At 30.9% G+C, this 12,325-nt stretch overlaps 1 protein-coding gene across 2 annotated transcripts; it reads left to right on the forward strand.

Annotated features, from left to right (window-relative positions):
• On the forward strand, positions 1-12,193 carry LOC134704870 (26S proteasome non-ATPase regulatory subunit 10-like). 2 transcript variants are annotated; one of them, XM_063563656.1, is made up of 10 exons: positions 1-86; positions 1,202-1,301; positions 2,332-2,478; positions 3,019-3,092; positions 3,616-3,720; positions 5,667-5,718; positions 6,257-6,373; positions 7,770-7,868; positions 10,957-11,019; positions 11,618-12,193. In XM_063563656.1, the coding sequence occupies exons 2-10, from the start codon at positions 1,238-1,240 to the stop codon at positions 11,791-11,793; spliced, it is 897 nt and encodes a 298-aa protein (XP_063419726.1). In that variant the 5' UTR covers positions 1-86; positions 1,202-1,237; the 3' UTR covers positions 11,794-12,193. The 2 variants fall into 2 exon arrangements, with proteins under 2 accessions (XP_063419726.1, XP_063419727.1); XM_063563657.1 differs by having other exon boundaries at positions 16-86; positions 1,225-1,301.
• Positions 12,194-12,325: the final 132 nt, after the last annotated feature.

Here is a 12,325-nt window from a genome sequence, read left to right on the forward strand (position 1 = left end):
CACATACAAGGCAGTGTACTACGTCGTCTGCTAACACGCATTTATAGAAACTGAAAACTAAGAGAGAACCTATTGATAATTATGAGGTGAATAGACCCTTTTATGAACAATTTTGTCCATTTTATTTAAAACTAACAATGGGAAGTTGAATCTATTTTATTCCAGGTGGAAACTTTTTCTCGAGACACTTTTTGTCATTAGAGATGATGTAAATCAGTGCCAATGCAATGGCAATGAGACAACTCTCCATCCAAGTCACAGTTTACAATATTAAACATTAATGATTATAGGTCAAAATACGGTCTTCAACACCAAGCCTTGGCTCACATCGAACAACAAGCTAGAATGCCCCAAACATCCCCAAAATGACGTATAAACAAAGCATTCAGCAAACTGGAAAACCAACAATCTAACCAAAAATCTACATTCACCCTTTCCCGAAATCACAACATAGAAAGACACATGAAAATATCAATGCATGATCTCACCAAACTCTCGGCCTTGGCTTCTGTTACCAGAAAAAAAAGTAAATAAAAGTGGCATAACTATTAAGCATTAGTTGTTAGATGCAACATTTATAGCTGTCAAATCATAACTTTTTCACCAATTTGAGTTTTTTTAACTCATTATCATATTAAATATTTGATAAAGGGGTAACATAAAATAACTAAAATGTAGATATCTGAATTACAATAAGTCTGAAATCAAGAATTAACAATGCTTGGGCTTTTGTTTATTTTGATCCAGACTTCAACTACATTAACTATCAAGATGACCTCTGAAGACTGGTGACAGTCACATTACCAGATATAATCATAGCTGTAAATAATAAGCAACCTCTTCAATTGGACTTTTCTTGAACTGCTTGATTTCATTTTATAGGTTGAACAAAATAAGAAATCATTCATTCATTGTTTTCACCTGTAAAAAAATGATTTTTTTGACAATCTAGCTAAATGAGTTAAATGAAGATCACATGAATACAAGTCCTTTCTCAATTTTAGATTCAATGAAGTAGACCCCCCTCCCCATTCATAAGCAATGTTTCTTGGCTTATTTTGACAAAGTTGAACTTAACTGGCTGCATAAAGCGAATTATTGTTTCAGTATTTCCCTTTCATGAATGATTGAAAAAAAAATTATACTTGCTGTTATTTATGAATAAATTCAGAATATTAATATTTTCAGAACTTTATTTTAGGTGAGATATATATTGTATTGTAGCTAGATTACAAATATGGAATATCTTGGTGAAGATGCCTTTAGTTCTTGTTTATCATGTATTAACACCTTTTTTCAAGGTGAGTGGATGATCAGGATCATAGTTATTGAAATCATCTTTTTTTCATTTGATATCATGTAGAAATTGAAAACTAGCAATTTATAAACTTTGAAAAGAAAACAGATGAACTAGGAATAAAAATTATATATAGAATTTGTTATTCAGTTAAGTTTTATTGATGGCATGTGTCTTTCACTAGCAGCGCTTTGAATGGTGGTTGTCTACTTGGCAATCATACCACTTCTCTTTATATTTTTACTAAAAGTTTAAAGTTTCCGTTTTTTTCATTATTGACAATCTTGCAGATAACAAATGTAAATACTGACTAAAATTAAATTTTAAATCAGCAGTGTATCCCAAACTGTCTGACCAAAAAAATGTCAGACAGAACTTGTAGGATTTTTTGGTTGGGTATATATAGTAGAAAAGTTCAAATTTCTTTTCTGTTAGACAGACCCTAAACATTTAAGCACAGATGTTGCCTTAATATTACTATAAATGCTTTCTTCATGGACTGAAGAAAAAGACTTACTTGGAAAACTACAATGAGACGTACAGTGACCCAACAACACTACAAACCAAACTTTGACATCTGAAAATGATGTTTACTGAAGAATTCAGTTTATTGACTTATTTCCTCAATTTTACTCCTAATTTGTTTGCCATTTACATGGATTTTTTTTTCAATTTTCTGCCTTTCAAAAAATGCTTAAAATTTTTCATTTGTGTGTTGTTTTTTGAAATCTTGGCTTATTTTTCAACTCCTAAACTAAAGTGTTGTTAAAATCCTTTGTAGACATTATTTTTACTTCTTTTGTTGAAGGAAAGCTGAATTTCCCATTGAATTATAGCAAATGACCACATACAACCTGAAACTTACAGGAGTTGCACTAAATGATTACACAACTTTTTAATATTTAGTGAAATAGGGCATTCTGAATATACATTGATTTTTTGTAAATAATTGTTGAAATATAGAGAAAAACTCTGAATATAGACAATATGCTACTCAGCTAATACATGAATGTATATAATATTATATTTTTCAGAGTCAAAAGTTTTGGTGAATTTGGCATTTGTATGGTGTCAGCAATTAGATTATGCCTATTTGATTAAAGAATATCACAGACATATACTGCTGACTGTGTTCTTGCTAACAGTGTGTCTGGTTGTCTTCTACAAAAGAAACAAGTCAGGTATTGTTGCTATAAAATATTAGATAGCATTCCACTTAAATAAATTTCCACTATAAAATAACCATTTTGTTGCATTAACTTATAATATAACATTTAAGAGGCAGATTTAAAAAAATGAATTTACTTGACTTGACTTGTCTGTCAGTTCAATGATATTTGGAATACATTGCCTTGTACAAATGTATCATACAATTGAGATATGGATAAAAGGTGAATTAGGTGATGTTAGGTTGATGTTAATAACAGAGCAACCACACAATATAAATTAACCATAAAAAGACATCTAAAGGTTGCTTCAATCCCCAGATGTTCCTATTCTTAGATAATAGTATTATAATACTGAATATTATAGTACATTTCATTTATTTCAAAGAGACAAGTTTTTCTAAAACTCACAATATTTGCTGAAAAAAATAAATTAACTAACAAATAGGAAACATATGAAAAGTCCCAAGAGAACATACATGTTTCAATATATATGTAAATTATACAAGAATATAAGACATAAATTTACAATTTTGTTAAATCTACTTTATTAAGGTAAGAAACCAAAGGTGGATGAATGTGAGCTGAATCCCATAAAGCTGAATTGGAATGTATTTGATCTGGCCAAGGTACTGAACATGTGTAACATGCAAGTCTATTATTATACTCATATGTTTTGGACAAGCTCAGCTAGCATACGACATTTGGTACATTTTGCATAATAACATAAACCAATTAAAACAATAGATTTTTAGAATTACCCTTGTCTGTCAACCTGAATATGCAAGGAATGTGTGCCATAAGCAAACCCACATCAACCAAGCAATCTTCATGAATTTGGAGGCGTTTCAAATAATGATTTAAGATATTTTTATTTTGGTTATGACAAAATCAACACTATGTGAAGGCTATTATAAACTGTCATCAGATAAACTCCACACTATGTGAAGGCTATTATAAACTGTCATCAGATAAACTCATGCTGTTACAATATAGGACCGAAACATGGAAGCACAAGCAATACACTACAGGCTTAGGTTACCTTAAAATCAAGAGATTACTTGTTTCAATAATATTCAAGTTTTCTTTATTTGGTAATATCTATTACCAGTAAGATATAGGATATTATAATGATTTTGTTATATATTTCAGTCTGCCTATGAGCCAGGCCATACAGAAGCAGTAATTTCATTGGTAGAAAAATATGGATATGATGTTAACTATGTGATGCCATCAGGAGGACTATCATTATTTTTGGTATGCACAAAGGTTAAATGTTTTTATGGCCCTGCAACAATGTTGGGGCCATATTGTTTTACCCTTGTTTGTCATTCCACAAAAAACTATTATACACAATTTTTTTCTAAACTCCTTTAGATATTGAGTGATTTTTTATGCCCCACCTACGATAGTAGGGGGGCATTATGTTTTCTGGTCTGTGCGTCTATTCGTCTGTTCGTCCGTTCGTTCGTCCGTTCCTCCGGCTGTCCCGCTTCAGGTTAAAGTTTTTGGTCAAGGTAGTTTTTGATGAAGTTGAAGTCCAATCGACTTCAAACTTGGTACACATGTTCCCTATGATATGATCTTTCTATCTTTAATGCCAAATTAGAGTTTTTACCCCAATGTCATGGTCCACTGAACATGGAAAATGATAGTGGGAGTGGGGCATTTGTGCACTGGGGACACATTCTTGTTTGTATGTGAGCTACAGATCAAGTTTAAGTTTTGTTCCTCTCTACTAATTTTTGCCAAAATTATGGGCTTTGACTGAGATGAATTGATGAAAAAAGATGAATTGTTGAAAATCACAGTTATACTTGTAGAGCTCAAATCTATATTGGGTTCCTAATCTATGGTAAATATGATGTCATGCCATTCCAAATCTATGGCAGATTTTTTTTCTCCTAATCTATGGCAAGTTTTTTAATTTCCTAATCTATGGTGGATTATTGATGTTTCCAAATCTGTGGCAAATGTTGTGCAAATGGAAAACAAAGCAGTTCATATACAACTTGAATGACTTGTCTTAACCAAGTAGAAATATACGACTACGGGAGCATGTCTATAACCACTTTTGAAATAAACACTCCATAATGGTCAACCAAAACATTTCTTGAATGATGAATTTATATAACTTAATACAAAGTTTAAGATTGAAAGATGCACCTTGTAAATAAACACAGTTTTTAACATGTTTACCATCTTATTCATTAAACCAACTAAAAAGGCAGATTTAAAAAAAAATAAAAGACAGATAAAAATGAAATTTGAATTTTCACATAATGTTATTTCATCCTTAATACTTTTTGATTTAAATCAAATTGGTATTTGATCTTTCGATTTATATAGAATAAACTTTGCCAGCCGTAAAATATTTATTACAAATCCTTTTCTAAAATATCTGGTTCTGTACACAGAGGTGTCCTTATTCATGGTGAGCTTCAGCAGGTACAGCACATTTGTCCCTCTTTCTGATAAAAGGTAACATCTTCCTTTAAACCATTTGCAAATTATTGTGAAGGGAAATACTGTCAAGGCTTCATCTGGATTTGTGTTCAAATCCATGGGTTCTGCCATTGTAATAAGCAGCCAAGATGTAATATAGCTTTATTCAATTGTGACATTATCTGCCATAGATTTGGAGAAAACAAAAATCTGCCATAGATTTGATTTGTTTGACGTTTATAACTTCACATTTGCCATAGATTAGTAATCTACCATAGATTTGGAACACACCATAGATTTGAGTCCTATATACATACTTCTTTTATGCCCCATTTATGGGCATTATGTTTTCTGGTCTGTGCGTCCGTCCCACTTCAGGTTACAGTTTTTGGTTGAGGTAGTTTTTGATGATGTCCAATCAATTTGAAACTCTTAGTACACATGTTCCTTATGATATGATCTTTTTAATTTAAATGCCAAATTAGAGATTTTCCCCCATTTTCAGGGTCCATTGAACATAGAAAATGATAGTGCGGATGGGGCATCTGTGTACTAGGGACACATTCTCGACATTCTTGTTCTAAATGCCTTTAGATATTGGGCTAATTTTTGGTATGTAAGTTCACCATTTTTTTCAAAACTGTCTTATGTTTATCAGAGTCCCTCTTTATACAATTGTATGATGAGAGTGCTACATTTTGTGTTGGTTAATTTGTTTACTCACAATAACCTGTAATCAATGTCCAACTTTATTTCAGTGTTCTTGTTTAAGTGGTGATAGAAAGTTGATAAAGTATATGATTTCAAAAGGTAAAATTAATTTTTAACTCACTTTTTACTGAAATAAGTATATTTTTGGATTAAAACATATAGTACTATTTAAGCTAGAGAGAAACTGGTTAAAGTTGAACTAGTAGATGAATTTACAGCAGTATAACATTTTTTGTTAAAAAAGTGCATCAATTATTTGACAGCGATCCTTGTATAATCATACTATTTTGCATATATGGTGACCAATTTAAAAACATAAGAGAGGCAGCAACCTCTATATTTATCAGACAATGACATTTGCTTTTTTTTCATTAATTCAACAACACATCCCAAAATCATTTCAGTTCAGCACTAAATTCAGTAGAGGATCTTAAAATTTGCTTTTGAAAGAATAATAGGGATGACAACTTCTGTAAAACAGTGGATATATTTTGAACATAATATTAATCAAAAACTGGTGTTTATATGTAAAAAATAAATTTCTCTGAATTAGATTATAGTATATTGATTCTAAATCAAAAAGGAGAAAAGAAGGTGAGGTGTATTACAAAATGTTTATGATATATTTGTTTTGCAGGTGCAGTGATGAACATCCACACTAGGGATGGAGACTCTCCAATATATTTATCTACATTTGGAATTTTGAATTCTCCTTATGTTGATCCTGATGTTCTCACAGATTTGAGTCAAGCAGGTAAATATAACCAATAAAGTGTACCAATTTCATTGCAGCTATGTATATTTTCTTATTCTCCACGGTAATCTTTGTTTTGAAAATAACTTTACATAATATGTTCTAAGTCTAATAGGAAAAAGTGTTGGAACTGGAAGATCAGCATCACATGTAAAAACCACTTATTTTAATCATTTGGTATAATAGAATACCCTGAAACCCTTAAGTAATTCTGCAGATCTTGGGATTTTCAGAGTTCTCCCACCTATGAACTTTTAATGCAGAAATGCAATTTAATCATGGCACTTTTCATTTAAATGAAGATATTTCTATGATTTGTTATATTCTAGCAAATGAAATTGATAAGTAAAAATTCATTTTACAACTGACAATCCTAGTTAAACCGATTTGAAAAGAAAGAAGAATCTTTGCACAATAAGGGGAGATAACTCAGAAATATTTTTGAAGACCTGTTTGTAAATTTACTTTTTTCATGACCCAATTTTTCCTTTTTGATATTTTTAAAGCATTTTATATAGAATAAATGCTGTTCAGGTGAATATTGTAGGAAATACAATTGAAAAGTACAGAATTTATTTACCTGAAAAGAAAGTAGGATCTTTGCACAATAAGGGGAGATAACTCAAAAATATTTCTGAAGACATGTTCTGTAAATGTACTTTTTTCATGGCCCAGTTTTTTCCTTTTCATATTTTGACTGCATTTTATAGAATGAATTCTGTTCAGGTAAAAATTTTAGCTAATGAAATTAATAAGTACAGAATTTATTTTACTTGAAAAGAAAGTAGGATCTTTGCACAATAAGGGGAGATAACTCAGAAATATTTTTAAAGACATGTTCTGTAAATGTATTTTTTCATGACCCAGTTTTTCCTTCAGATATTTTTAAAGCATTTTAAATAGAATGAATTCTGTTATTAAATGGACTTTAAGACTACAAGAAGGAATCCACTTACTTTAGAATTAATTTTGTGTCAGAGCCCATATGAAAATTTACACATTACACATAGCTATTAATTCACTTTTATACTTTTTTAAGGCCATGCAACATTAGAGAATATAGAATTCATATTACCAAATAAAGTGCATTGCCTTTAAAGCACAAGTCAATATAGAAGCTCTGAAAAGAGGTCCTTTAAGATAGATGTAAAAAACTGTTGGACATGATAGAAATCTTAAGTTTTAGTAATGGATATTCTTAGTTGATTGCAATGTACTCTGCCACTTTTAATAATCATAACTACCACTATGCCATTTGTGCTTTTTAGAAAGGTAGAAATTTTTAAATTATATATAAAAAATCTTTGAAAGAACTAATTTAAAATTTTAACAGATAAACATTGTCAGACCCTTTGTTATTAGAGTCAATTGTAGTTGAGTTATTCCTCTTCTTCAGGATGTTGTGTTAATACTCAGAACTTAAAAGGTTATACTCCGCTTCATAGGGCTGCAGCAAAAGGCAACACAGATGTTATTAGACACTTACTGAAGCTAGGTATATTAGAATAATTATTCAAGAAATATTAGGAAAAAAGAAAAACAAATTCCTAAATTGTAATGTATTACAAATGAAGAAAATTATATGTGAAGATATTTAATATGGAAACATATGTGATACACAGAACAAACTCTGGAGATCACATACTAATACAATGCTAAAGATGATTGATTTGTATTCAACACCACTTTCAACACTATTGTGCAATTTTGTGGCTTCAGTTTTTATTGTTCAATAAGCTAGTGCCAAGAGAGAAGCACTGACCTTTCATAGGAAAACTGACAATCTTAGTCAATTGAGATTGGAGTCAAATGGACTACCCGTAGCCAAATATTTAAAATTTCAAACTTTTATTGTGTTCAAAAACAACCATAAGACATGCAAGCTAAAAATGATTTTGTCCAAAAAGAATGATTTGAGTTTGACCAGGGTTTCCTTTGCCTAAAACATGAGGAATAGAATGTAAACATTACTTGTATGAAAGTGAAGTCGTTTTCATAAATATTTCTCAAAACAAATCAACAAAGAAAGTTATCTTATGGAGTAAAAAAATAGTTAATGCTTCCTGTGATACTTCTGACTGAAGCTGACACTTAATTAGGGTTCCAATATTGCAGAGACTGGCAGAATTACAACTGTATTCACATTACTCAGATCATATATACTTATCTCAAATGAAAATATTAGAGGACACATGTAATAGATGGCATCAAAATATGGAAGCATTGGATTGACAATGAAAATATAAGGAACCTATTATTAACATTGATTACAATGGAATAATGTTTGTGAAATAGATATATCACCAAATAGTACATAAAGGTTGATAACAGGAATCAACCAAACTATCACATTAAAGCCATATTAACCATCAACACCCCTCTCCTTATAAACAGACTTGAAACCAATGCATGGTCTAGATGGCTGATTTGGTACTAGCACTAAATGTAATGGGGTTAATCCAGTTTTTATACGACCGCAAAATTTGAAAAAAATTTCGTCGTATATTGCTATCACGTTGGCGTCGTCTTCTGCGTTGTCGTCCGAATACTTTTAGTTTTTGCACTCTAACTTTAGTAAAAGTTAATAGGAATCTATGAAATTTTAACACAAGGTTTATGACCACAAAAGGAAGGTTGGTATTGATTTTGGGAGTTTTGGTCCCAACATTTTAGGAATTAGGGGCCAAAAAGGGCCCAAATAAGCATTTTCTTGGTTTTCGCACTATAACTTTAGTTTAAGTTAATAGAAATCTATGAAATTTTAACACAAGGTTTATGATCACAAAAGGAAGGTTGGTATTGATTTTGGGAGTTTTGGTCCCAACATTTTAGGAATTAGGGGCCAAAAAGGGCCCAAATAAGCATTTTCTTGGTTTTCTCACTATAACTTTAGTTTAAGTTAATAGAAATCTATGAAATTTTGACACAAGGTTTATGACCACAAAAGAAAGGTTAGGATTGATTTTGGGAGTTTTTGGTTTCAACAGTTTAGGAATTGGGGGCCAAAAAAGGGCCCAAATAAGCATTATTCTTGGTTTTCGCACAATAACTTTAGTTTAAGTAAATAGAAATCAATGAAATTTAAACACAATGTTTATGATCACAAAAGGAAGGTTGGTATTGATTTTGGGAGTTTAGGTCCCAACAGTTTAGGAATAAGGGGCCAAAAAGGGACCCAAATAAGCATTTTTCTTGGTTTTTTGCACCATAACGTTAGTACAAAATGTATAAGTAAATAGAAATCTATGAAATTTAAACACAAGGTTTATGACCATAAAAGGAAGGTTGGTATTGATTTTGGAGTTTTGGTCCCAACAGTTTAGGAATAAGGGGCCCAAAGGGTTCAAAATTAAACTTTGTTTGATTTCATCAAAATTGAATAATTGGGGTTCTTTGATATGCCGAATCTAACTGTGCATGTAGATTCTTAACTTTTGGTCCCGTTTTCAAATTGGTCTACATTAAGGTCCAAAGGGTCCAAAATTAAACTTAGTTTGATTTTTGACAACAAATGAATCGGTTGGGTTCTTTGATATGCTGAATCTAAAAATGTACTTAGATTCTTGATTATTGGCCCAGTTTTCAAGTTGGTCCAAATCGGGGTCCAAAATTAAACTTTGTTTGATTGCATCAAAAATTAAATAAATGGGGTTCTTTGATATGCCAAATCTAACTGTGTATGTAGATTCTTCATTTTTGGTCCTGTTTTCAAATTGGTCTACATTAAAGTCCAAAGGGTCCAAAATTAAACTTAGTTTGATTTTAACAAAAATTGAAATCTTGGGGTTCTTTGATATGCTGAATCCAAACATGTACTTAGATTTTTGATTATGGGCCCAGTTTTCAAGTTGGTCCAAATCAGGATCTAAAATTATTATATTAAGTATTGTGCAATAGCAAGTCTTTTCAATCGCACAGTATTGCGCAATGGCAAGAAATATCTAATTGCACAATATTGTGAAATAGCAAGAATTTTTTTTATTTGGAGTTATCTTTCTTTGTCCAGAATCAACTTAAATCTTTGTTATATACAATATACAATGTATATTCACTTTTTACTACCAACTGATAAATTAAAATAATCTTTACCATTCAGTGATAACAAGCAGTTTTTTTACATCTTAATATTTTATGATGTATTTAAATGAGTAGTTATTGTTGAAAACTCCATTAGAAATTTTAATTGAGATTAGTTTTGGTATAAGGGAAAGTGGGATGTGATTAAAAAAATTTGGTTCAATTTTTCTCATTTGAAATTTCATAAATAAAAAGAAAATTTCTTTTAACATTTTTTTGAGAGGATTAATATTCAACAGCATAGTGAATTGCTTTAAGAGAAAACAAAAATTTTAAGTTCATTAGAACACATTCATTCTGTGTCAGAAACCTATGCTGTGTCAACTATTTAATCACAATCCAAATTTAGAGCTGAATCAAGCTTGAATGTTGTGTCCATACTTGGCCCAACCGTTCAGGGTTCAACCTCTGCGGTCGTATAAAGCTACGCCCTGCGGAGCATCTGGTTCTTGTTTACTAACATCCCTCTTTCCTATCTAGACAATTATATTATTTATTTTGTGAAGGAGCAGACAGATACTTACCAACAAAATCAGGCATCTATCCAATGGACAGTGCTATAAATGCAGGTAGGTCACCAAGTTAACCTTCAAGATTATCATTATTGGTAAGATAGACATTATAGCAAATGCAACATTTAAATAACTTTTTTTTTAACATATTATGTTTGACATTGGAGATGGAATAAAAATCTGTATCATTGTCCGCAAGGAGAACGAACATGACAATTTTACAAAATATTTGGCTCACCCAAATGGTTAAGTGAGCAAACTCATCTCTTGGCATCCTTTGTCTATTAAACTTTTACCTAAATCTACTCTGAAATTTAACTGGTCAATCATTGAGATATCTAGATGTAAAGGTCAACATACAGTTTTCATTTCATTATACAGCCTACACCTTAAGCCCAGACTAGTTATAGTATATCTGGACTCTCTGTAGACACATAAGGAAAATATCTATATATTTGTCTTTGATCTAGTTGTTGGTATAGATTTTTGTGCAGATGGCATATTATGTAACTGAAATTTTATCTCAAGTTGATATTCCCTGATTACCTTTAGATAAAGAGCAAATATAACACAAAACATTTTATATTGGTATTATGTACGAATCCAAATATGCATCAACTTATTATCTTGACACTAAGTCATTATCTAATTTCAGGCCATTTAGAGGCTGCAGAATTATTAAAGATAAAACTAGAAAATCCACATGTTTGGGAAGTGGTGGATCCACACACACCACCAAGAATTAAACTAGGCCTACAAAGTCCAATTAGAAAACATCTTATAGAATCCTCAAGAGTACATAGACCATTTCAAAATGTATTTACGTTCTAGTTAAAAAGCTGCATATTCATTGGTATTGTGGATTGTAAATCAAAAGCTTGATCATATGTATGATGCCTGAATGTTCTGGATTGACAAACCTACTTAATGATGCAAAGCTGATGCAATTCTCCAGAGAGGAAACCTTCAATAATGTTCTTTTTGTATGTCAGTATTAATTTAAAGGCAAATGAGGACAACAACATTTTTTATAAAGTACCAAATGTTTAATTTATAATTCTGTGGGTTATTAAATATAAGCCCAGTTCATCATAAGCTTATCTGTGATATTTGTGTTGTTTAGTTAGTTTTCTCTGTTTATTAAAATATAAATAACTAAATAATGTATTTCCTAGTTCAGGAATATGCTTGTAAACTTTGTTCTTTTTTAAACATAAATGAATTAAAAATATCTGCTTTTCTTTCTTCAACAATTGAGATCTAATTTAAAGATACTATAATAGTACATGTTTATGAATGATATCAACAGATTTTGCATACAACTGTGATTCATTACTATTTGTTGGATACCAGTTTTTGTTGA

This window comes from Mytilus trossulus, chromosome 2 (genome assembly GCF_036588685.1).
Source record: "Mytilus trossulus isolate FHL-02 chromosome 2, PNRI_Mtr1.1.1.hap1, whole genome shotgun sequence".
NCBI classification, from domain to species: Eukaryota; Metazoa; Mollusca; class Bivalvia; order Mytilida; family Mytilidae; genus Mytilus; species Mytilus trossulus.